The sequence below is a fragment of the Mastigoproctus giganteus genome, chromosome 7, assembly GCF_048544385.1.
Source record: "Mastigoproctus giganteus isolate SK-2022 chromosome 7, ASM4854438v1, whole genome shotgun sequence".
Classification (NCBI taxonomy): domain Eukaryota; kingdom Metazoa; phylum Arthropoda; class Arachnida; order Uropygi; family Thelyphonidae; genus Mastigoproctus; species Mastigoproctus giganteus.
This window is the reverse complement of record NC_143581.1, coordinates 88,617,109-88,644,288: the sequence shown is the minus strand read 5'-3', so window position 1 is coordinate 88,644,288 and position 27,180 is coordinate 88,617,109. Positions and strand designations below refer to the sequence as shown.

Sequence of the window (27,180 nt, the reverse complement as noted above, 5' to 3'; positions counted from 1 at the left end):
GAGAGTGGTAATCAATGGACACTGCTCATCATGGACTAATGTTATCAGTGGAGTCCCTCAGGGTTCAGTGTTGGGTCCATTATTGTTTTCTGTATTTATAAATAATATTGATGATGGTATATCAAGCTTAATGTCCAAATCTGCAGACGATACAAAAGTTGGCAGGGTTGTTAAGGACACTACTGACGCTATGCTGCTGCTGCAACAGGATCTGGAAAGGTTGAGCAGATGGGCTGAGAGGTGGCAAATAAAGTTTAACATTGACAAATGTAAAGTACTACATATGGGAAACAGCAACCCCAGAGCAACATATCAACTCTGTGGTACAACACTGACAGTGGTAGAGAATGAAAAGGACGTGGGGGTAATTGTGCAGGCAAATATGAAGTTTTCTGAGCAGTGCAGACAGGCTGCAAGAGTAGCTCATGGTGTCTTATCAATGATATACAGGAATTTTTCTAGCAGGGATAAGGAGATGATTATTCTCTTGTATAAGGCAATGGTCAGGCCACACCTTGAGTACTGTATACAGGTCTGGAGGCCTTATTTCAAGAAGGATGTAGAGCTGCTGGAACGAGTACAGAGAAGGGCAACGAGGTTAGTGAATGGAACAAAGGGTTGCTCTTACGAAGAAAGGTTTAAGTTTTGCAAATTATAGTGTCTGGAGACTAGACACCGGCGAGGTGATCTGATAGAGGTGTATAAAGACTTGAATGGTTTGAGCATTCTCAATGCTGATGGGATTCTGCCTCTTGCTCAGAATAATCACCTGAGAAGGCATAAATTCAAATTGAGGAAAGACAGATGTAGGATAGATGTCCGGAAATTTGCCTTTAGCCAGCGGTAGTTGGTTGGTGGAACAGACTTCCATCCCCTTGTTGTGGAAGTTGATAGCCTAAATAAATTTAAGGCTCAGCTGGACAGGTATTTCGAACGAACGGAGGGGTGAAGTGGAAGTTTTTTTTTTTTTTTTTTTTTCTGGCTGATGCTGCATAAGCTTGCTTTCTTGCATCATATGCCTCTACTAATGCTAATGCTAATTTATTTTTTCTAAGGTCACTATTAGGCGGAAAATCCGATTGGTATTTACCATGAAGTGCTTTTCTAAATTTCTTTTTTTTGGGGTAGAGCCACGGAAGCCCTGCAAATCAAACAACATTTTTCTTTTATCATTACAAAAAAAGTATTCTAGTTTCCACTCTTGATGAAAACGATACATTTTACTCTTTTTCGTAGTATTCATTTTAAATCAAAGAGTATTAAATTGACGTATAAGTACTGTCCAGTTATTAATATTAAGTAAGCTAAATAAGAATTCAACACATACATTATGCTCCAAACAATGTAACTGCGTGAATTTTTACTAGACAAGCCTACCAGCTGCGCGGTGACAAGAGCAGGCACGTGGTTCAACAGATTTTAATAAGCCTATGCAGTGGGGCGCATAATAATAACAACATTTAGACTAATCTATTTTATATATGTCTGCATGGGTAGCACAGTGGTATCGTCACTGTCCTCCCCACACCGGGTGGAAAAGGCCTGGGTTCAAATCCCATCGATGACGCGAGGAACTTTAATGGGCTTTTTTCATTCCGTGGCTGAGTTAATCTGTCTCAGGCGTAGATATCAAGGTCCCCAACTGGGGTTTTTTCATCCATCAAAACAGGCAAATCGACCAGAGAACACTCTCAATTTACAGACACAAATATGGGTTTATGTAATCAATTACGGGGAATCCTAACATAATAATAATCTATTTTATATATATATATATATATATATATATATTTAAAATTCTTTGTGATCGAATGAAATTAAAGCCGCGATCAATTGGTAGATCGCAATAGACTGGTTGGCCACCCTTGGTATATATCAGGGGTGGCCAACGAGTCGATCGTGGATTTCATTTCGGTCGATCACAACGAATTTTAAATATACAGTCACCCCTCGATTTGTGCACCTTGTGCAATGAAATTTTTGAGAGGGAAGATCGCGGCACATTTTGAAGGGTAAAAGTGGATTGCATCACAAATTAAGTTGGCCACTCCTGGTATATATGATAGACACCATTGTTATAGAACTGATGTAAGAATGATATAAATGTATCAATTATAGTATTGTTATAGACCAATATGAACATGATTTAGTAGTAATCTTAAGAGTACAGTTATTTTATAAGTGGACTTACATAGTTCATGGACTTAATAAAAATTAAGTCCATAAACTATAAATGTATAGAAATATAAACACAATCTCATAATGTAACTGTATCACATAGTATGTAATTTAAAATAGCATAGGAAGTATTGCTGCTGAACAATACAGTTATAGTTTATACTATGCTCATGTTATATTACAATGTATCACTTACTTTCGTACAGTATTCATAAGTTTAGATTAAAAACATGAAGAATTATTAGGGCAATGACACAAAATGCTCAAATCAGTGGAAATGATTTGTGGGAAAGAATGGCAGACAACCGTTCTATTATGAATCAGGGTTTTGTAACATATTCTGCTTGTCTCTTCGCAAAATTACCTATAGCCAAAAACGATACAGCCAAACAGGATGCCTTTGTGTGTGTGTGTGTGTGTGTGTGTGTGTGTGTGTGTGTGTGTGTGTGTGTGTGTGTGTGTGTGTGTGTGTGTTCACTGTAAACAGCATGAGGAGATTAATTTCTTAGGAGTAAATCAATGGCAGAGATGTCTGGTCCCACGGGGGGGGGGGGGTAGCAATCATCAGCAACTCTATCTGATGAAAATAAGAAATATACTGTGTAAATAATATACTGTCAGGAAAATGGGAAATATACAGTGTAAAATGGATATGTGGATTAAGAGCAGAATGTCTGCTAGGAGCTAAAGTTGATGACATCATAGAGAAGCTTTCATCTTATAAGAGCACAAAAGATTACATGTTAGTACCAATGATATTAAGAATATGTGATCTGAGGAGTTCACATATTCTTAATATCATTGTCAGTATGGTAAAATGGAGTACATTGACAGTACTCCATTTTGCCGCTAGCCAGCGGGTAGTTGGTTGGTGGAACAGACTTCCCTCCTTTGTTGTCGAAGTTGATAGCCTAAATAAATTTAAGGCTGAGCCATACACAATAGTGTATGATGATAGCCTTATCAATCAATTCAAGCTTGATTGACAATACTCCATGAACCTTGCAGTCGGGAGAGATGCAAGGCTCACAAGGTAGAATTTTTCTCAAAATTGTCTATGCTTGTTAACAGAAGAAAGTGACTGTTATTACAGGGACGGGATATTCTTAAATAGAAGGGTGTGAAAGAATATTTACTGATTCTACAAGCGCAGTGTTACATGGGTTGGAAAACTGTTAGCTTGGTGGGGGGGGGGATGCACAAACTAATAGTTTTACAGCAGCCACAAACAGCGGTGAAAGTGATTCTTACACTGCTTTCACTGGGACATACAGCAACACCTGAAATGCAAGTTGAAAGAGACTAAAAAGCTTACTGAAGGTCATCATACGACAAGTAAATACATGGGTTATGTTAGGGTTACTAAAAAAAAAAAAACAGGTGCAATATACCTGCTTTTATACACTAATGCCAGAAGTATAGTAAACAAATCTGATTAATTCGAGTATTACTGGTTATGTCAATAAATTAAAAAAATAAACATATCAGAAACATGGTACTGCCCAGACATAAGCAATCAGAATTTGAATATGGTGAGTACAACGTATACAGGAAGGACAGACAAGACAAGGGGTGGGGTTAGAGTATTAATGCTCTTGTCCAGATGACATGGGTGGCCACTGTAGTATTGAGTCAGTTTAGTGCCAACTTAACACTCTCTTTGTCTGTGTCCAGACAAAGATAGTGGGCCAGTAAATCAGAATGTCTTATAATGGGGGATTTTAACTTTCCATATGTTGAGTGGAATTTGTGGGTTGGTCACCCACACAGTAGAAAGACTTATATGGATTTAATGGCTGAGATGACTGTTTTCCACTGCAGAATGTTAGAGAGACAACAGGAAGTAGTACTCAATCTGATTATCAGTAGCAATTCAAAAACACCCACTAAATGACAGTAATCACAGTGTACTGATGTAGGGTTTACTTAAAGACGTAACTACTGCCAAGGGTAAAGGGAAGGGCTTTTGCTTTCATAAGGGTTACTGTAGTAACCCTTACAAAAGCAAACTTTTAAATTCTATGCAGCGGGACCAAGAGCAAATTCTATGGGAAGTATTCGGGGAGATAATAACAGAAGATACTAGGTTTTTCAAGGCTTATACCTAAATTGATGTCAAATGAATTTATTCGATTTGTGACAGAGAAGGAAAATGCATGGGATGCATATACAGAGGGTTGATTCAGCCTTTTGATAACGATTTTGACAGTCCTTTAAAACTACAAAATTCCGTGCTGGCATTACTGGTTGTGTTCTGTTTATTTTCCCTGCTCGTGGACTATCGCACGTCATCGCAATTTCCATTGAAGTAAAGTGCGCTGCAAAACTGCCAAGTCAATCTTGTCCAATTCCTGCTGGCAGACTTTCCACAAACCTTCAACAGTTCTGGGGAGGCGGTTTTTCCGAGAGCTCTTTTCACAAGTTCGAATGCGCAAAAATCCAGGTGATTTAACAGGTATATCTTCAAACGAGATTGAACAAATACCTGTCACCGCTTCCATTGTCCACAAAAAAAGCATGGGTGGAACATGACATGTGGCTGGATGCCTTATCCTGGTGCACCCAGACCTTTTCAGCATCAGAACTGTACAATGTGGGTATTTCATGTTCAAACAACGGCTGTAGAACTTCAGTCTGGTAATACACTGAATTGACTTACACATTTTTAACAACTCTATGCAACTCAAACTTTCCTATATAACAAAAACCAGCTACCTGTGGATGGTAATAAATTGCTCAAATTTTGTTGCAATTGGAGAGGTATGTATATCCATGCTTCATCCAATGTTGTTCCAAATTTCCACCTTTCAGCTGCCAGGTATTTTTCATAGAGTTTTGAAACATTGACCCACCACTCTGCAATGTGTCTTGATCCTAGGTGGTGTACACAGGCCTTGTGCTTCTCCAGTTGCAAATTTTCGCAGTCAACCAGTTACAAATGGTTGACTGGGAGGTTCCCACATGTGATGCTATAGCTCTTTGAGTTTTTGGATTTTCACCGACAACAAGTGACTGCACTTTTCGTACTGCCTCCCTCATTAGACTTGGAGCAGGCTGCAGTTTCTTCGGTGTTTTCCACCCACTTGCAGCAGCTTCGCAGAATTTTCCTTTGCCGTTCAAACCTTATAGATACCAAATTTCAATAGGCTAAAATTTTTCGACTTGCACCTATCAATAATTTTCGCATAACTGTACCCTTCTTAGGAAAGTGCGGTTATGTAAACTTCCAATCATGGGTCCAATTTGCAAGGCATGTCAAAATTAGGTTAAGCAATCTGAAGCAGATTATGAGAAGGCTGCAGCAAAGAAAAGCAACAGTCTGCTTATGTCAACAGCATAAGGAAGGAGGTCAACTACATCAATCCACTTGATGTCCATGGTTTCACTGATGATCCCACTCAGGTTGCTAACATTCATATGCGAGGAATCCTTTAGGGAAGGAAGTGCCAGTAGTGTATCAAACAGTAATGGGGAGCTAAATGACTTTGTGATAACTGAGAGGAAAGTGGAAGAGAAATGGTTGAGCCTAACATAAAAAAGGCACCTGGGGGGAATGAGATCCATCCAATTATATTAAGGGAGGCAAACAAGAGAGGTAAGCAAACCTTTATCCATAATTATGAGAACACCTTTGGATTCAGGAGAGGTCCCTATGAACTGGAGACTTGCAAATGTGTCACCAATTTACAAATGGGAATCAAAAGATGACAGGAGTAATTACAGACCTGTTATTTTAACATCTGTTTCCAGGAAAAATAATAGTCACTAGTTATAGAAGTAATGCAGGACCATCTAAGACAGGAATGCAATTATACTGCAGTCACAACATGGATTTGTTAAGGGGAAGTCTTGTCTGACCAATCAGATTGGTCAAACAAGGAACTGGATGCAAAATATAAATTTGATATCATGCAATTGGATTCAGAAAGGCTTTTGACTGTTGCACATAAAAGACTGCTCTACAAACTAGAATAACGTGGCATTAAAGACAAGTTACTCCAAGTGGGAGAAGCCAGAGTGATTATCAATGGACACTGCTCTTCATGGTCTAATGTTATTAGTGGAATCCCCCAGGAATCAGTTTGGTTTTTGGTTTGGTTTTTTTTTTTTTAATATGGCCTTAGCAACTAAGGCCATATTACTCCGGGATATGCGGTGGTCATTCCCTGACCTTTCCACATTCTCCGTATTTGGTGGTGACAAGCTTGAACCCTGGTCTAATCAAGAAGCATGTGCTACGCACTGCTGCTCCTTCCCACCTGGCTACGGAGGCACCTCAGGAATCAGTGATGGGCCCAATGTTCTTTACAATATTTAATAATGATACTGATGAAGATGTATCACGCTTAATGTCTAAGTTTGCAGATAATACAAAGGTTAATGAGAATAATCAAGGTAAGCCACAGCAACAAGAAAAATTAAGCCAGTGAGATGAGAAATGGCAGCTGCAGTTTAAAAGTGACAAATGCAAGATACTGCATATGGGTAGCAGTAATTCCAGATTAGCATACCAACTTTCGTATGTTAATTTGGCATAGTGGAAAATGAAAGACTGTGGATAATTATACAGTTTGATATGAGGTTCTCTGAGGAGTGCAGACAGGCTGCCAGGACAGCTCATGGGTTCTGTCAATGATATACAGGAATTCTGCTAGGAGGGATAAAAAAGGTGATTATCCCATTGTATAAGGCAATGGTCAGGCCACATCTTGAGTACTGCATGCAGGTCTGGAAGCTTCACTTTAGGAAGGATGTAGAGCTGTTGTCCAAGTTTCCCATGTGGTCTAGTGGTTAGGATATCTGGCTTTCAGCCAGGAGGCCCTAGTTCAATTCCCAGCATGGGAAGTTTATTTTTAACCCCAGGGGCTCAATATCTGGTGAGTATGGGCTTAATAGATTGAGCAAGCTCTATTCTGATGGAATTTTTCCTCTTGCTGAGACTATGTACATGAGACGGCATAAATTCAAAGTGAGGAAGAATGGTTTGTTCTTCCTCAATTTGAATTTATTGAGGAGACAGTCTGAGGTGCAGAAGTCTACCCTTAGCCAGGGGTTTAAAAATGAAAAAAAAAAAAAAAAAAAAAAAAAATTATAAAAGGTGCACAATTAAATTTAAATTCATATCTTAGATTAGTATTTCTTACTATAATCTATTCCATTGTATTGAGAGCATTTTTGTTTTCATTTCTGTGCCAAACTTTCCTATTTGTATGTGGTATTTTATGGAAACCAACTGGCATGCCTACGTCACCAGACACTAACATATAAATCAAAATGCATTTTTGATAGCTACTTCAGGTCTGGAATAGACGTGAAGTAGCTATCAAAAATGCATTTTAATTTGCATGTTAGTGTCCGGTGAAGTAGCTATCAAAAATGCACTAAAATCAAAGTTCCATATCAGACTTTGCTTGAAACAAACCAGAATCATTTGAATAGGTTTACAGCAATTCTGCCATTAACCAATTTGCAGAGAACATAAAAAAAACTTGGCCCAAGTGATAATTTTTATACTATATACAATATTATGCATATTGCATATTTTGTAAATTTTATTTTGTGACACAGTGGTATATCATCACAGGCATATAACCCTGATGCAGTACTGTTTTTACTGATCTCTCAAGATCATTTTTTCTTTTCCTTTTGGGATTTCCACTTGGCTCAGAGCCCTAGGACAACATGCCACAGTGTTTCATCAAATACAGTTAGTCCCCGACTTACCTCGGCCCAAGTTACGTAACTTTGGACCTATGTAAATTTTTTTTGGAAAACCATAAAAATACTTTCTGTATAATTTTTAAGAGTGAAATCGAATGAATGAACAATAAGTAAAAGTTTTTATTTTCATTCCCATACAAACTATAGTAGTAGTGGCATGTGATGCAAGGCGTCTCCGTAGCCAGGTGGGAAGGAGCAGCAGTGCGTAGCACACGCTTCTTGATTAGACTAGGGTTCGAGCCTGTCACCACCAAATACGGAGGATGCGGAGAGGTCAAGGGAATGACCACCGCATATTCCCGGAGCAATATGGCCTTAGTTGCTAATGCTCCTAAAAACCAAATAACACACAAACAAACAAACTATGTGATGCAAGAGAGCAAGTGTATGAGCTTATGCAGCATCAACCAAAAAAAAAAAAAAAATCACACCATTCCCTCCAAATGCCTGTCCAGTTCCTCCTTAAATTTATTTAACCTATCAACTTCCACAACAACAGATGGAAATTTGTTCCAGCAATTAACCACCCGCTAGCTAAAGGCAAATTTCTGCACATCTATTCTACATCTGTCTTTTCTTAATTTGAATTTATGCCCCCTTAGGTTCGTAATCTGAAGAAGTGGAAGGATCCCATCAGAATTCAGCGTGCTCAATCCATTCAATCCTTATACACCTCAATCAGATCACTGCACAGGTGCCTAGTCTCCAGCCACTGCAATTTGCAGAACTTAAGCCTCTCTTAGTAAGAGGATCCAATCATTCAATAACACTTCTGAAGAAACATCTAACATGTGGTATAAATGTTGTTAATGTTCATTTCACCAAATTTCATTAACTACATAACAAACAACACCTGTCACTTTCAAATTTACTCAAGTAAGACAGATCAAGTCAGACAGATCATCTCAAACAGGGAATTAACTGCTCAATTTGTAAATCACTGTAGCATTACTAGATGCTAAAGACCAAAGATCAAAAAAGTGTATGTGTTTAGTGATTTTCTTTTTGCAAATGCCTCACAAGGATTATATATTATAGTGGGATGGGTAGTTTCGTTCCAATGATATCAGTTAAAATGAAACATTTTTAAGTAAAGATAGTAGTAGTAGTAATGGAGGCATGTGATCCAAGAAAGCAAGTGTATGAGCTTATCAGCAAAAAAAAAAAAAATTTTCACACATCCATTCCCTCTAAAAGTTTGTCCAGTTCCTCGCTGAATTCATTTAAGCTATCAACTTCCACAATGACAGATGGAAGTTTGTTTCAGCAATTAACCACATGTTGGCTAAAGGAAAATTTCCGCACATCTATTCTACAACTGCCTTTCCTCAAATTGAATTTATGCCCCATCAGGTTCGTAATCTGAGCAAGCAGAAGAATCCCATCAGAATTCAATGCCGTCGAACAACTGCTCATTCAACCCATTCAAGGCCTTATACACCTCAATTAGATCACCTCGCAGGTGCCTAGTCTCCAATCGCTGAAATTTGCAGAACTTGAGCCTTTCTTGGTAAGAGTACCCCTTCGTTCTCCTCACCAATTTTGTTGCCCTTCTCTGTACATGCTCAAGCAACTCTACATCCTTCCTAAAATGAGGCTTCCAGACCTGTACGCAATAGTATATAGGTACAGAGTAAACTGGCGGGGCACGGGAAACGATTTATTTTTGTGAAGTATTTCTTTACTCTAGCATTCATTACCCATATTTGACTGACCTTCGAAACCCACGCGCTATAACACTACGGAACAGCTACTCTGATTTCCACATATTCTTCCGTGTTCGGAAAGAAAAAAACCATGTGAAAAGACTAAAAAAACCTTAGTCACGAATCAATCTATCAAAAGACAAAAGTAGTTTCGAAAGGCATAGCAAGTATTCAAAATATTACTCACCAATTGATATTCTCTACGCCTATTAAAAGCTGTTCTTATTCCTTGGTCTTGCCAAAGTTGTCGAACAGAAAAAGAATAATCGTGAAACACATTAATATCTAAAACTACAGCATTATTATAATTCATTACATGTGAAGCATACCGGCAATTATCACTATGCTCCCACGGAATGTCAAGTTTGTTTCGTGCATCGATCAAAACTTTCATACCTTTCACAATATTCTGATATACAATCGTCCTATATTCCAAAATTGTCTCGTCTTCAAAGTGGTGCCCGTGGATAATTTTCATTTGTTTCAAAAATGTACTTTTGCCACTCTCGCCTGCACCTAACAAAAGAAGTTTTACCTGCCGTCGAATAATATGTTTGTCTTTTTCAAGCATTTTGTCAATCCTTTTGCTCCTATGCAGTTGTTCCATTTCTTCTGGTCCATATTTTAATCTTAGCAGGCAGGAACATGACAGTAACAGATCTGCCATTTTGACTAAATTCCACACATCACGGATCGCATCCGAACGTTAAAACAAAATAAACATTGTCAAGCAAGCTTCCTTCGATTAATTAAAACGCGTTAAAACTACAAAATTCAATGCACAACTAAAATGTATGAGCATTGTTACCGACATCTATCGGGAGAATATAAAGAAATAATATATTACTCGTTTGAAAAAATTTCCACTTATATAAGTTGTTCTTCGATCAATTTGCAAAATACAGTACAAACGAAAGTATGAATTTTTGTTTATGCACTGTATTAATTACAGAAGATTATTAATTTAAGAAAATTCGTTAGATCTGGGGTAGACAGATTTGATAGATCTTTAACTCTTAATTCGTTATCTTGCTGTACCTCTAGATAACGACACCAGGTTTCTGGGATATATGATAATGTCAAAAACGTCATCATCATAGTTTATTTTATTTTTTTGAATATAAATAGGGAAACAATATACATATAAACATTAAAAAATAAATAAAGTTTTCGCGTAAACAAGCAGTTTTGAAATAAAAAATCTGACATAAGAAAAGTTTATTCCATGAGCAAGAGCCAGGTCTCTCTATTTTGTGCTATTTGTAAAATGTCAGCAGGAGATAGTTATGAAGATTCATTAAGGATTTTGGTGATGTACTGCCAGAATTGAATTTTGGGTCTCCCTCGTTCCCTACGGCCGTTTGTTGGTTTATAGAGAGCAAGCGGGATGAAATGGGCTGCAGGCGGATATCTGAGTTGCTGTCTAAGCCATCCCAATTGGCTTTCCAGGAGAGTCGTCACAAAAGATTCCTGAAGGCATTTTTCTAAAATTGTTGCATTGGTAATATGGTCCCTCCAGGAGCGAAGCCGTGCCTAGATTAAGGCGAACAAGGCTCATGCCTCAGGTTAAAAGCTGAAAGGGATGCCATAAGAAAGATTAAATAATTGCCAATGTTGCAATCAGTAGGGCGCAACTTTTCATTCTTGCCTCAGGTACTAAAATGGCTCTGCATGGTCCTGTGTAAGAGTAAACTAATAGAGTTCTAAGACAGGTAGTGCCAAAACTATTGATGAAATCAGAAGTTTTTTTATTAGAAACGTTCCAGATGTGTTCGCCAATAATTTTATTTTTTATCTGTAGTGATTAGAAAGGATTCCCATATATTATTTAAAGTTAAATGAAATTACAAAGCCTTATGCTTTCTTTCAACAATATCATTCAGCGGCTCATTTAAGAATGGAACTAGGTATTAAAAATCTTTTACTTCTAGTCAGTTTTTGTTTATATGATAATGTATTATTTATTTTTAATTCTTCGTATATTTCTGTGTATAATCTGTACATTCAGTGTTCTTATAACATAATACATATATCGCACTTTCTTCTTACATTTCTTTAATCATATATTTCTTCTTCTCTTTACTTCTCTCTTTACTTTTTCTTTTTCTATATCTCTCTGCTATTTTAGTATTGTTCCACGGTTGGTTCTCTCCGTTAGAGTGTGTGCGTGCTGGTAAACTTTCACCGCTATCCATACGTCTTGCAAGCCTGCTCCACACTAAAATAATGGTCCAGAGAGTCCGGGTTAATTATGATCGTGTACTAGTTTAGATTACGACATATATCTCACGTGTTCTACAGCTTTACTCTGAGATGTGTAGAATAAAACTGGCATCATCGGGAGGCATTGTGTTCTCCACTCCGACCCTCTATTTAAATAACAGAGCCTCGAAATGGCCGCAGTGATGATTCTTTATTAGTTCTAATTCAGTGGTTCGTGTGTAGCCAAAGAATGTCATGAGGCAAGGTTAACAAATAAACATGGTTTATTACATACAACATTTTACACATATAAAGGTAAATGTAATATAGTATAATTATGCAATTCCTCTACTGTTATGATAAGTTAAGGAGAGTTTTGTAAGTAAATTAATCTGCGTATCTTCATGTAGTCCAGAACAGACAGCATTTCCTTTCCTTGGACAACGGCATAGACTGTCTCAGCGTTTATATAAGCAAAACATCAGTTGTTGTTGGGTCACTTTAGAGTAAACAACATAGTATTACTTTAAAGTTAAAACACATCAAAGATACATCTTTAAAAGTTACTTCTAGGAGAAGAAAGGTGGGTGTAACCTGTGTGATAATTCTAAAGGGAATATAACTCTCTAGTGGTTCATTTTATGCAATTCTATTTGCTAAGGCATGGATAAAATTACCGAAATGCTTTAGAGCACATCTGGGCGAGAGTTCTATCATCTCAGGGATCATTACTGCTCCAAACTTCTTCTCAATCTTGCCCACGAAAGCTCTCTTCACTCTTGCTTCTCTTAACAACGACAAACTCCGGCGAAACAACAACACTAGCTTCAACGACAACCTCCGACGAACAACAACGCCCTTCTTTGTTCTGTCTGTTTATATATAAGTTTGACCCCTTTTTGCTTTTCCCTCGATTTTGCAGGTGTTCCTTTTGTCGGATAGAAAAAAGGTTTGTGCCTGACTCAACCAGAGACGATATTTATGAAGGGTTAAGGAGAGCTTCGCATATTCGTGCAGGGTTGCTTCAGGGGAGGTTTTATGTGACAAAAACTTCTCCCCTTTAAGTCTCCACATTACCAAACATTCCGCTGATACATGATTCAGCCGGCATCAGAAGTATGACTCTTACGGGGTGACTTTTCTCCCTCTGAAAGTGTCACATCTTTCTCTTCCTGTTTTTTGTAAACAATGCGTCAGGACGCTGCACTGGACGAATTAATGGCCTTTCGCCGCTAGTCGGCGACACCTAAGGGGGCGATAATATTTCACGGGTGCGGCGTGAAATAACTCACCTTCACGCTAAGGGAGAGAAAGTCAGGGGGAAGGAAATTGTTTTACTTATACAGGCAGTGAAAATAGTATTGGGTGCTTTGCATTGGGTTTTTTGAAGCAAATATTGCATATTAAAGATAAGTCCAAGGGCTAAAAAAAAATTATTATTTTAGGGTTGCCCGTAATTAAATACATTAACCCGTATTTGTGTCTGTAAATTGCGTATGTTCTATGGTCGATTTGCCTGTTTTGCTGGACGAAAAAACTCCAGTTACTGGGGAGAAAAACCTTGCTATCTACGCCTGAGACCGACTAACTCAGCTATGGAGTGAAAAAACCCCATTAAAGTTCCTCGCGTCATCGACGGGATTCGAACCCAGGCCTTTTCCACCCAGTGTGGGGAGGACGGTGACGATACTACTGTGCTATCCACGCAGACAGTCCAAGTAAGTGTAAGTGTAAGTGTGTGTTGTTGTCTTACGGCACCAGGGGTTTCCCCCATCTCCGCGTTGCTTTCATTGTGGTGAACCAGTTCACTGGGAAATGCCAGAGATTTAAAAGTGTGTGGGAATTGTTCATGTGTTGTGTTCTGTACCGTTGTTCATCTGGTCATTTAGCCGTTGGACCCCTATTGAGGCCCAACGTTGTCCCACTTACGCCCCGTGGAGGCAGACCAGGAACCCAGTAGCTGTAGATTCACTCTGGCAGGTCCTGCCGCTTAATTTCCTGGGATTTCGGCGGCTAGGACCTTAAAAAAAAAAAAAATAAATAAAATAAAAAAAAAAAAATAAATAAAAATAAATAAATAAAAAAAAAAAAAAAAAAATAATAAAAATAAATATATAAGTAAATAAAAAATCTGCGCTGGGGTAATGTCGCTTTGGTTTGCTAGGCCGAGTTTTGGGCGTAAGGTAATTTTATCATATTTAGTTTTTGACGTGTGGGGCTTTCGCTATGATGAAGGTAGAGAGGGGAGGGAGACCGAAGATTGGGGGGAAAAGACAGAAATATGGGGCCAATAGAGTAGATAGCCCCAGTTTTCAGTGGGGCATGCCCATGCCCCACCAGAGTAGAAGTTTGGGGGTGGAGGAGAAGGAACAAAAAATGTCCCCTCCCCCCAAGGAAGTGGGAATAATAGGTGAAGAGGGCGAGGGTGTCCTCTTCAGATCGCCATCAAGCTGTTTGCAACTGTGCTGCGTTTAGTCTGTTCTCTACTGTCTGTGCTGCATTCCCCCGTCCTTGCTTTTCTCTTCCGTGTGATCAGCACTCTTCTTTTCCAAGTACTGGTCCTCTGCAAGGTTTCAGTTTTTTTGTCACATTTGGCGCCGATTTTTGTCAATCTCTGTGTACGTTGCTGTAGATAGCTATTAGTGTTTTTCTCCTGGTGAATAAGTCTTGCGCATACTGGGAGAGTGCCCTATATTCATCCTCAGTGTCCAGGAAGTGGTGCTCCAGTCCTTTTGGAAAGTATCTTAACCTTGTTATTAGTAGCCCTCTGAGGTCTTCATAGTGTTGACAATCATAGACTATGTGGCTCCAGCTTTCACTTTCTCCACATATGCAGTTGGGGTCCTCAACAAGTCGGAAGCCAAACAGCTTCTCCTTGTAGGGTCCGTGTCCGGTTAATAGTGTTGTCATATGGTACCCTGGGAAGTACCACGGTGGCTGCTTTGGGTATATTTTCTGGAGGTCTGGTAGAAATCTTTTTGTTACTTCGCCTTTTGTAGTCTCTGTCCATCTTCTCTGCCAAAGATCTAGGAGGTGGGTCTGTAGCCTATTTTTTTCGTGTTTTAGGTTGCCCGCCGGGTCAGTCGTGTATCCAAGTGGTAAAATGAAGGCATTTTACATGCTAGGCCATCGTTAGCACGCTGATTACAGCCGCTAATCGCTTAAGCCCCACGCAATGGCCGCCGGCAGCATGGTGCAGCTGCACCACCTTTGGATGTCGAAGTAATAAACAATTTTTAATATTCTCATTAATTTATTGAAACAATAAACAATACAAATCTGCAAAAAATATATAGCAATTGTAATAGAGGCATGTGATGCAAGAAAGCAAGCGTATGAGCTTATGTAGCATCAGCAAAAAAAAAAAAAAAAAATTCACACAACCATTCCCTCTAAAAGATTCTCCAGTTCCTTCTTGAATTCTCCTTAATCTATTAACTTCCGCAACAACAGATGGAAGTTTGTTCTGTTCCAGCAATCAACTACTCGCTGGCTAAAGGCAAATTTCCACACATCTATTCTGCAGCTGTCTTTCCTCAATTTGATTTATGCCCCTTTAGGTTCGTAATCTGAGCAAGCAGAAGAATCCCATCAGAATTCAGCATGTTCAGCCCATTCAAGGCCTTTACACCTCAATCAGATCACCTCGCAGGTGCCTAGTCTCCAGCCGCTGCAATTTTCAGAACTTAAGCCTCTCTTGGTAAGAGGACCCCTTCGTTCCTCTCACCAATCTTGTTGCCATTCTCTGTACACTCTCAAGCAAATCTACATCCTTCCTAAAATGAGGGCTCCAGACCTGTACTCAGTACTCAAAATAACTCTTGCAAAAATAATAATTATACCCCGTTAATTTTTGCCATTATCTTTAAATAAAAGTTACGATCTTCACGGCTTCTGTGAGAATATAGTTTGATATAGTTGCGTTCATAAAATCTTTATTGCCAATAACCAAATTTCGCACCTTTTTCTTTTTCACTCTTCCCGAATGTGCTCACAGTGTGCGCAGTACTTTCTCCAACGATCACGAAATGTTGGCTCGGCTGTACACATAAATCAGTCAAACTTGATTTAATTAAGATTTCGTATGTATTCAAAAATTTGTTGAACAAACCATTTATTCCCACATGCACCGCCTTCAGTCTGTGCGGTAGCACAGTGGTATCGTTACCGTTCTCCCCACACCGAGTGGAAGGGGCTCAGGTTCGAATCCCGTCAATGATGCAAGGATGTTTTATGGGCTTTTTTCACTCACGTGGCTGAATTAGTCAGTCTCAGGCATAGATAGCAGGGTTTTTCCGTCTAGCAAAACAGGCAAATCGAATAGAGAACACGCGCAATTTACAGACACAATACACATGGATATACAAAGCCCGAATCACTATGGAATGGTTCCAGGAACATGACAATGACGATTCTTTGTTGCAGTGTCCCGCTCAGTCTGCGGATCTCAATTCTATTGAACATCTTTGGGATGAGCTGGAAAGGGCTGTTCGCTGCTGGCCTACACCTCCCTCGGATCTCAGGGAACTGCGTAATTCACTTATATCTGCATGGTACTCCATTCCTGCACGTTATCAGCATCTTGTTCAATCCATGCCTGGAAGATTGCAGGCTGTTTTGAAGGCAAAAGGAGGTTCAACACGCTACTAGATAGATGTTCCTAATAAAGGGGCAGCAGTGTACGTAATAACTTACCCGGTTTATCCTAATGTAATACAGTAGAACGTCGATTATCCGAAATATTTGGGACCAAGGTTAGTTCAGATAATCAAACATACACGAGAATACCCGATTTATAAGAGACAAAACGTAATTAGTTCTACAATTAAATTATTGCACGTAATGTTAATGCTACTATATTTTGAAATATGATGTATTATAAAACATAATTGATTTAGGAAATGGTTTGTAAAACAAGCGTTTTGAAGAAACAATAAATATGACATATTACATTTATTTTGAACTTACCTAATTGTTTTACGTGGTTTCAACTATAAATCACATTTTTTTACGTAAACATAAACAAACTAACAGAACTAATTGCACACAATAAGCATATAATGTATCTTGGAAAGCTATATATTTTAAATTATGTAATCTTCGATTTTTCTTTGAACCATGTGAAATTGTCTTTTTTTTTCATGCGAGGTTTCTCATCCTCTTTAATAGCAATATCTCCATAGAACTGCATTCAGGCAGTTGCTCACACCATGCCATTGCTGTCTCTAGCCAGACTTCGAAGGTGCTTTTGACTCCCTCGTGGGAGAGCGCCCTCGCAAGTCTTCGGAACATCTCATGCTCCTCTCAGTTGTACCAAACTATCCGAGCCTACTTTGATCACAGATCTATACAGGTTACTTCAAAAACCTGCAGCATAACACGAGCTGTCAATAGAGGATGCCCTCAGGGCTCTGTTTTCGGGCAACTCCTCTTGAAAATTACACTAAATACACATATAACCAGACATTTTGATTTTGCTACTCCTTTTGCATATGCTGATGACCTTGTCATTGTCTGATTGCCTACCAGAGAAAAGTCACAAATATAATTATAGAAGCTAGCAACTGCGCCATTCCTAAGAAGAAACACATTCCTGGTGCTGTCCCGTGGTGGTGGTGCCCAGAACTCCAGCGCCTCCAGCGGGAGGACAACTTCAGAAGAAGGGCCTGCCAACGAGCATGACGGTCCTGGCCAGCTGCAGACATAGAGGCTCTCCACCAGCAATACAGAGAGACTAGAAATATATACACGGCTACTATCAGGAAACGCAAGCAAACATCATGGGAAAAACTAGTTTCCACAACTGGAAACACCGATTCCTGGGATGTAGTCTATAAAATCACAACCAACAAACTCCCAAGAGGGGAGTTAATGACAGCAACAATAACCCCTCAAGGTAGCATAACAACCTCATGGGACAGATTCATCAATAACATATTGGATACAATTATCTAACCAGCAATGGATCCTAGTACAAGTCAACAATAACAACTCTGCCAGGACAACAATATATAGTCCAGAACATCAAGAGCCGCCCTTCACTATTGAGGAGCTGCACACCGCAACTGATAGACTCCACCAGGACGAGACCTACTTGAACCAGAGATTATAAAGAAGACTGTAGAGCATTCCCCCATACCTCATCCTCGACCTGTTCAATCACAGCCTGCAGACAGGAGTCTTTCCATTCGATTAGAAGACAGCTAACATATGCCTGATTCTGAAAAACCGAACCAAGCCTCCAGAAATCCAATCTTCTTATAGACCAATTGCCTTGTTATCTGTGTTAAGCAAGCTTTTTGAATACCTACTACACAGTAGAATTACAGTATAATGCAGCAAATTTACATTATAATATAAATTTACAGTAGAATTACATTATAATGCAGCAAATTTATCCTCGACAAGCCAATATGGTTTCAAACAAGGATGATCTACAGTCTCCAGAATATCCTTACAACTGCCACAAACTCCAATAGAAAATATTTCCTGATTATTGCCGTAGACTTTGCTGGGACGTTCGACTCACTTTGGTGGCCGAGCGTCCTCAGCCGACTAAGACGTGCCTGTCTTCCTGAAAACCTTTAGAACACCATAAGAAGCTACCTCACAGCCAGAGAAATAATTGTAAATGCACCATACTGCAGAGTCAAATGCCAGGTTTACAGGGGTTGTACCCAGGGCTCGGTGCTGGGGCCGCTCCTTTGGAATGTGTACTTGATGACTTCCTCAAAACTAACCTGAATAAAGTTATCTCCCAGACCTATGCATATGATCTGATCCTGGCCGTGTCTGCAGACTGCAGAGTGCAGCTAGAAAATTCTGCAAATCAGGCTCTCTTGATATTACAAAACTGGGAGAGGGATCATAATCTTCAAACCTCTTTAATGAAGACTAATTCCATCTTATTGAAAGAAAACGTCCAAAAATCAAGATAAACGAGACCACAATATAGTTTACTACTGAACTGAAATATCTAGGAAAAATCCTGGACTCGGGACTTACATTCCTCCCACATTTAAAACACCTGCAGACAAAGTTAAGGAACTATACTGCCATGGACCACACTATTGATCCCACTAATAACTTGATTGCTGAAAAGAAGCACCTTAGCCTCCATTTACAGCAGATATGGCAAGATAGATGGGTTAACTCTACTAAAGGAGATATCACTAGGAAAGTTATTCCACATATCAACAAGGTATATCCCAAGTCTCCTTCATGGTTCTCTCCCGGCATGTAGACAACTTTCATGCTAACAGGTCATGGATCCATCAGAGCCAAACTCTCAAGTCTTGGAATTATTGATGATCCCTTCTGCCATTGTGGAGAGCTGGAGACTTGGTCTCACCTAATGTATGACTGCCCTTTGTATGAGGACCTTTGCTGCATTCTGATTACCAGAATTAACTTCAATCCAAAACTCAAGGAGCATTACTTGTTGGACAGCGACAGAGAGTACAAGGCCTTTTAGCAATACTGCCAGGAGCTCTTCACAAGAAGAAGAAGATCCCTACGCTAGAACGAACGTACACCTGATTAACTTGTCTTGCCCAAATTCAAGCTTTACTTCAATGACTACCATCATTAATGAGATGGGACCCTCTGTTCCATGAACGACAACACTGTTTTCGCCCTTTCTGATTTAGACTCTTTACAAACTGTGATATTATGCAGTCTGCTGAATCAATTTCAAGCTGGACTGTCAATAACTACCATCGTTATTGGGATGGGACCTCTGTTCCATGAATGCCAACACTGTTTTGGACCTTGCTGATTTAGACTCTTTACAAATTAAAATGGGACCTCTGTTTTATGAACGACAACACTGTTTTTTTTTTTTTTTTTTTTTTATGTGAACTCCAAACACGAGAGGTATTAGAACCTATAGTACTTAGTACCGTGCTTGGGTTGGAGGTTGAGAAGACGAAAGAAGATATTTGTTGACACTTGACTTGAACTTCTGTAGATTGTAATTTTCCGGAAATACGTATGAAGGAAGGTTGTTCCAGAAAACGGCAGTTGAATGAATAAATGGGAAGATGAAAAGTTGGTACTGTGGGTTTGAAGTTGGACAGTAAATAGATGTTGGCTGGTGGCGACACGTGTTCGGACTGTTTTGAAAGAGAGAGCGGGATTTATAGAAGCAAATTCAGAAGAACAGTGCCCATGGACGTATCTGTAGAAGAGGCATGCAGCAGAAACAGTGCGTCTATGAGAAAGCGAGCGGAGAGACTGTTAGAGATGAATCATTAATTAACCTAACTGCCCTCTTCTGAATGGAATCAAGAAGCCTGAGAGAGGTTTTGGGGACACCACCCCAGATGTGGAAACAATATTCCATGGCAGGGCGGATTTGCGATTTATACAGAGTGAGCAACTGTTTGGAAGAAAAGTAACGCCGAGAGCGAAAGAGAAAACCAAGTTTTTTATATGCAGAGGAAGTAATATTTGTAATGTGCTTGTGCCAAGAGAGATTAGAAGTCAGGGTAATCCCCAAAAGAGATATATCATTTTGCTTAGAAATCGGAGTGTCACTAAAGATAAGCATAGGAGCAGAAGAATCCTTTTTGCGAGATATAAGATAAGACTGAGTTTTAGAAGGGTTGGAATCAACTAAGTTGTCTTTGCCCCACTGGAGAATTACCTAAAGATCGGCATTTAAAGAATTGGTAGCATATTTTCGAGAAGTTGAAGCTGATCGAGCAGGACAAGGTTTCTCAAAATGGAAAGTTGAATGCAATGGGCTATCATCGGCAAAACTATGGATAGGATTACTAGTCAATGGAAGAAGGTCATTGATATACAAGAGGAAAAGAGTGGGGGAAAGAACTGAACCTTGGGGGACACCGGCATTAGTGGAGAAGTTAGAAGACAGAGAGCCATCTACGATCACCCTCAGTGAGCGATCAGAGAGAAAACTGGATAACCAATTACTAAAAACAGTTGCCAACCATAACATGGAAGCTTGTTTAGAAGACCTTTATGCCAAACACGATCAAAAGCCTTTGAGATGTCAAGAGCAACTACTTGTGTTTCACAGAACCTTTCCATTGAATTAGTCCATAAATGGGTAACATAAGCCAGAATATCACCAGTGGATCGACACTGACGGAATCCATATTGGCGATTTGATCAGACGGAAGGTTTCTAAGTAGTTTAAGAGATGGCGGTTAATTGATTTCTCCATAACTTTAGAAAGAGTAGAAGTAATTGCAATGGGACGATAATTGGATGGGAGGGATTTGTCACCCTTTTTAGTAACTGGCTGGATATGAGCAAATTTCCAAGCAGAAAGAAAAACACCTTGGGAATAAGAAAGTGAAAAAAGGCGGCAAATAATAGGAGTAAGTTCAGGAGCACAGGTTTTGAGAACAAGTGGAGAAATACCATCAAGACCTGGAGCTTTCTTAGCATCAAGATTCATCAAAATCCTTCTGATATCCTTTTGACTGAAGACCACAGGAGACATTGAATGGAGCGTATTGGGAATGGTGGGAGGTGTTTTACCAAGATCATTAATACATGATCTGGAAATAAAATGGGATGTTAGCAGGTCAGCTTTATCCTTGGCTGAAGTGACCACAGAACCATCTGGTTTGGACAGAAGTGGGAACAGAGATGAGCAAAAGTTGCGGCCAATAGCTTTGGCAAGAGACCAGAATGCTCGGCTACCATTAGGGCAAGAAGCAAATTTTCTACTCTTAGCCTGTTCAAACTCTAGTTTGGACTGATTAATAACTGCTTTACAATTGTGGCGAGCTTTGGTGTAGGCAGAAAATGAAACTGTAGAATTAGAAACAAGCCAATTACGATATGCAGCATTCTTCTCTTGGACAGCCTTACCACGTTTATTGGAAAACCAAGGTTTAGATAAATGGCAAGATTTTAAAGTGGAATGTGGAATAAAGGATTCCATTCCTGCAAGAATAAGGTATAAGGTATAAGGTATGTTAGTGTCTAACGGCTCCTGGGATTTCTCCCATCTCCGCGGGTGTACATTGTATCGGGGCCAGAGATTTGAAGTGTGTGGGGGTCATGTGCTGTATATTGTGTTGTGCCCTTTGTTCCTCCGGTCTATTAGCCGCCGAGCCCCTAGTGGGACCCGACGTTACCACACCATGCCACGGGGAGGCTGACCGGGTGTACCACTGTAGCTAGAGTACTCTGGCGGGTCCTGCCACCTACTTTCCAGGGATTTCAGTGGCTAGGTCCAGATTTGAGAATGAGATGATCGCTGTTTCTTGAGCAACGGTTGTAATTTTAACAGAGCGTAGGGTTGTTCGCTGATAACTTGTTCTAGGGCCAAATAGGTCGGGCAGTAATTTTGATGTTTTTAGATTTAGACCTGTGGGGAATGCGTGTATGTGTATATATAAATATATGTATATACACACACACGCACACATATATATACATATATATAAACTAAAAAAAAAAAAAAAAAAAACGTTGTGCAAGAGAAAAGTAAGGGAGGAAGGCAGAAGACTGGAGGGTAGGAAACAGAAGAAAGGGGCCAATAGGGAAGATGGCCCCTGATGACAGTGTGGCATGCCCAGTGCCTCACCAGAGAGAGGAGTGGGGTGGCGGGTGGACGAAAACCACCACCCCACAAAAAAAAAAAATAATAAAAAATAAAAAAAATAAATAAAATAAATAAATATAAAAAAAAAATAAAAAAAATAAATAAATATAAAAAAAAAAAAAATCATTCTGTAAGAGAAAAATAGGGGGGGAATAAAAAAACGGATGGCAGGAAACAGAAGAAAGAAGCCGAAAAAAAAAAAAAAAAAAAAAAAGGATAATTTCACTGACACGATCTGAGCAAACGTTGACATCAGAAGTTTTGAAACAGTAATCAGACCAAGGAAAATAAGAAAAGAAGTCTCGCAGGTCATCCCATTTTGCATTCTTGTAATGCCAAACAATACGAGGTTGGGAATAGCCATGAGATAAAGGTCCCATTGGAGAAGAGACAATCACCAAGTTGTGATCTGAAGTGCCTAAAGGCCCTCTCACTTCGACCTTGTTCTTAGAAGGGTTGTTTGTGAGAAAAAGATCAAGCGTATTGGCTGTATGATTAGGATTGTCCGGTATTCTTGTAGGTAAATGAACAATCTGTGCTAGGTCATTAGAAATTGCAAAAGCCTCAGCATTTCGACCTGCTGGGTCGGTGTGACTAGAAAACGGAAGCCAGCTGGAGTTGTGAACATTAAAATTACCAAGGAAAATTACCTCACTGTTAGGAAAGTTGGACTGAAGAAAGTCAAGTTTGCAAAGAGAGGAAGTCAAAGAGCTCCAAGTGATTAGTGGAGTTGGGAGAACGGTAGAGACAACAGATGAATTTGACACAATGAGGTAGAGAGATTTTAAGCCAGAGAAGATCAAAGAGAGGAGATTCCAAATTGCCAAGGCTCTGATAGGGAATATCAGAACTGACATAAGCACAAGTACTACCTTTGAGGCGAAAGGAATCATACAGCAAATAATTTGGACATCTGAGATGAGCAGTAGTTGAACCAACCGATAATTGAGATTCAGTCAGAAAAAGTACATGGGGTTTGGAAGACTGCAAGTGGAAATGGACATCGTTGAGATTAGAATTGAGACCACGTATATTTGTGAAATGAATTAGGAAGTCCTTGGGAGGTTTAGATCTTTTCGCAGATAAGCTTGCTCTATTATTTTGACAATTCATGGTGTATTCAATAGTAAGAAAAAGTGGGTGGGACATGCTGTATGAAGTAATGAAATTTTTGGATTTGGCGTACATGTGGTAAGAATATACCGAGATCCTTGACATAACGTGGCCTGGACAATGCTCCCCGCATACACACTGCTCGGACTCCCTCCAGTCACTATCTTTGGTGAATAGGGGAAACCCTGGAGCCCGCCAAAAAAATATAATAAAATACTTTGAATACTTTGAATAGTCACTATCTGGCAGAGTAGAGGTAGCAAGATTATACACTAGCTGGTCCGGAAGCCTCCTAGAGAGTTACCAATAGGTTCAGTCCGGTGTACTAACTAGCGGCCGGCCTGCAAACACCGTTTTAGAGCTGTACCCTCGAAATGTAAGGAATATTGGATCTCCTCACGACATTCATCATAACCTCAAAAATCATCAATCATACTGCATGATGGAAGACATAGGGAAGGGTTGACCGGAACTTAGCTCTAGAGACTAAACATGGGTTCCACCACTTCAAGCCTCCAATAAGCAAAGTGGTGGTATTTCACTGGTTGATGAGAGTCATCTACCACCTAGTACTGCCTGGTAACATAGAGGGGCGTCGTTCCTCCATGTGGTGTGGGCGCCACACCTCGACTCCTGCTTACGTTGGTTCACACCTGGGTGGTCACCCACCATGTACTTCTGCATGGAGGTTATACCCATGATTACTAACAGTCCCACCATCGTGAAAGTTCAAGCAGAGGATTTGGCTGTCATAGACCGTCCGGACCTCGCCGAAATTGGGTCCACTTGACTTGAGTGTCACCCGAATATCAGTTCCATCAGCGTTTTAGACTCCCAGGTAGCAAGTACAGCTTGTCTGGCATATCTGAGAGAATGTCTGTGACAACCTCAAGGTTTTGGGCCTTCCTCATTTAGACTCTTTACAAATTAAAATGGGACCTCTGTTCCATGAATGACAACACTGTTTTGGACCTTCCTGATTTAGAGTCTTTACAAATTGTGATATTATGGAGTTCTGCTAACCCAGTGATCAAATGGATAGAAGCTCTGAAACCGCACCCAAGTCAGACTGCAGTGAACATACATCTCTAATTTTGACTTAACAAAAGGGACAAATCTGCGGTGAGACCCATATTAATGACACAGTCTAGTGATAACCACACACTTGACGACCAGACCTGAAAGCTCCGAACTCGTAGTGAGAAGTATACATCGGGCGGGACACATTACGTACAGTCCCAAATGTGACAGTCTTGCCAGACTGAAAAAGATGACAAGATGGAACGGCAGCTTTGTTCCAGCTATGACACTCCAAAGCACTCCTGCTGCCATTAAGCTTTCTTTGCCACGCTCCCTTTCATGGTTCTTTTTCTCCACCACCCAGGCAGGTGGGAGGTTACCCCTGGTCGCCTACCCTCTTGCCATCCCTCTTTTCCCTCTGGTGGGGCATGGGCCTGCTCCACTGATTTCGGGATCATATTCTCTATGGACCCCTTATCTCTGTCTTCCCCCCGGCCTTCAGTCTCCCTTCCCCTTCTCTAACTTATAACCAGCTCTGAACCATCTCTAAATTGCCTGAGCCCTAAACCCAAAAACTTAATATTATTGATAATCTGGAACCCCTATCTGTAGCAGTTTTTTTTGCTTTTTTTTAGGTCCTAGCCACTGAAATCTCAGGAACTTAGGTGGCAGGACCTGCCAGAGTAAAGTACTATAATACTGGTGTATCTGGTCTGCCTCCAAGGGGCAGAGTGTGGACAACGTTGGAACCCATTAAGGGCCCAGTGCTAAATGATCATAGGAACAACGGTACATGACACTACACATATACAAAACCCATACACATTTAAACCTCTGGCATTGACAGTGTTCTGTTCCACACCCACAATGTATATTATGCGGAGATGGGGGAAACTCCTTGTGCCGTTTCATACTAAACACACTCTACACTCTGTCTTCTCAGGCAACTCTGGGCAACAAAAAGGATCTCATCGAATGGGCAACTGCCAACAAACTTAAAATATCTCCATCCAAAACCCGGCTCATGATCTTTAAAGGTCAACTAAATATCCAACGTCCTCCTATCTTGAAAATAGCTAACAAGCAAATACCATATGTCAAGTACTTAAAATGTCTTGGTGTGATCATTGATGATAGACTCAATTTTACTCTCCACATAAACCACCTAAGAGATAAAATCTAGAAATTTACTATGGCTATTGTTCAGTTTATGAGAACTGTCTGGGGACTTGGATGCAGAATTCTTCTCTCATAGTACAAGGCAGTATTCATACCTATTGCAACTTATGCTGCTCTGGTTTGGTATGACAGAATTAAGAATGTCAAACTGAAATCAAACTACTCTTCTGGAAAAGATCCTTGATTCTTACTATGCTCTTTGCCTGCAGGACTATCTCAACTGATGCCCTGCCGGTCATCGCTGGAGTATTACCTCTGGACTTGCACATTTTACATCATGCCATTTGCTACTCTCAAAAACATCAGACCTCTATGGAATTCTACAAAATACAGAATGATGTCCTTGCAGATACCAAAGCTGAAAAAACCCGGATTTGGTCAGTTTTAAAAAAAAATTGGCAAGATAGCTGGGATACAACCTGTAAAGACAGAACTACATATAAATTTGAACCAGATTTCTCCTTTACTGCCAAGAAGAAAAATTCCCTATGGTTCTCTTCAAACCTCTACTCATCATTTATCATAACCGGACATGGCTCTTTTAACTCCAAACTCTTTCAGTTCAGAATAAACAATATCGATTCTTGCCTTTGTCTCCAACTGGAAGACTGGAACCACCTGCTCTATGAGTGCCTTCTTTCTGCTGACCAACAAAAATCCCTATAAGACTGCATAAACACCTTCTCACCTGGCCACGAAAAACATCTAGCAGAATCTGCCTCACACTTTGGAATCCAAAAACAAGTTGCTTCTGATTTATTTGCTAGAAGAAAACTTCTGTTGGCCAATCCTGCCTCAGCTTCACCAACACCGCCTATGGTGCCTCCACCACCTTCGATAATGTCTTCAGCCTCAGCAGTGAGCGATGTTCTTGTAAGTTAAACTTTTGTCACCTTAAATAGTTCTTACAAGATCATCTTTATGAAGATCCACTCCACGTTGATTCAGGGTTTTTGTGCATTTTGCATTTTTTTTTACTTATATCCCCTCTGGCCTGAGCAACACTAGGATTGCTGGCCCCATTTGGTATTGCACTGCCTCCAGTGGGTGCCGGATTTGTCCAGTCTTAGACAATCCACTTTTATTATGATTATTTTTTTTATTTTATTTTTTTTTAATTTATTTTTTCTTAAATTTATTTTTATTTTATTTTATTCTTAAATTTATTTTTATTTTTATTTATTTTTAAAATTTATATTTATTTTTAAAAATTTATATTTATTTTTAAAATTTTTTATTTATTTGTTTATTTTTTTGAAAAATTTTATTTATTTGTTTATTTATTTATTATTTATTATTTTTATTTATTTTTTTTCTTCTATTTTCTTTAGCTGGTACTCCAGCCTGGACAACTGTGGGCTTTATTTATTTATTTTTTCTATTTATCTGATTTTATTTTATTTATCTTTTTTTTATATTGACAATCATTCATCATCATCATCATCATCAGCCATTTTCAATCGACTGCAGGATGAA

At 39.6% G+C, this 27,180-nt stretch overlaps 1 protein-coding gene across 1 annotated transcript in view; it reads right to left on the bottom strand.

The window, feature by feature from the left end:
• The window catches only part of cta (Guanine nucleotide-binding protein subunit alpha cta), a 75,930-nt gene extending 65,555 nt beyond the window's left edge, over positions 1-10,375 (bottom strand). Inside the window, exon 1 of the mRNA XM_090376997.1 lies at positions 9,793-10,375. Coding sequence (XP_090233123.1) covers positions 9,793-10,272 — 480 coding nt within the window. The 5' untranslated portion in view covers positions 10,273-10,375. The remainder of the gene's footprint in view (positions 1-9,792) is intronic.
• Between the last annotated feature and the right edge of the window lie 16,805 nt (positions 10,376-27,180).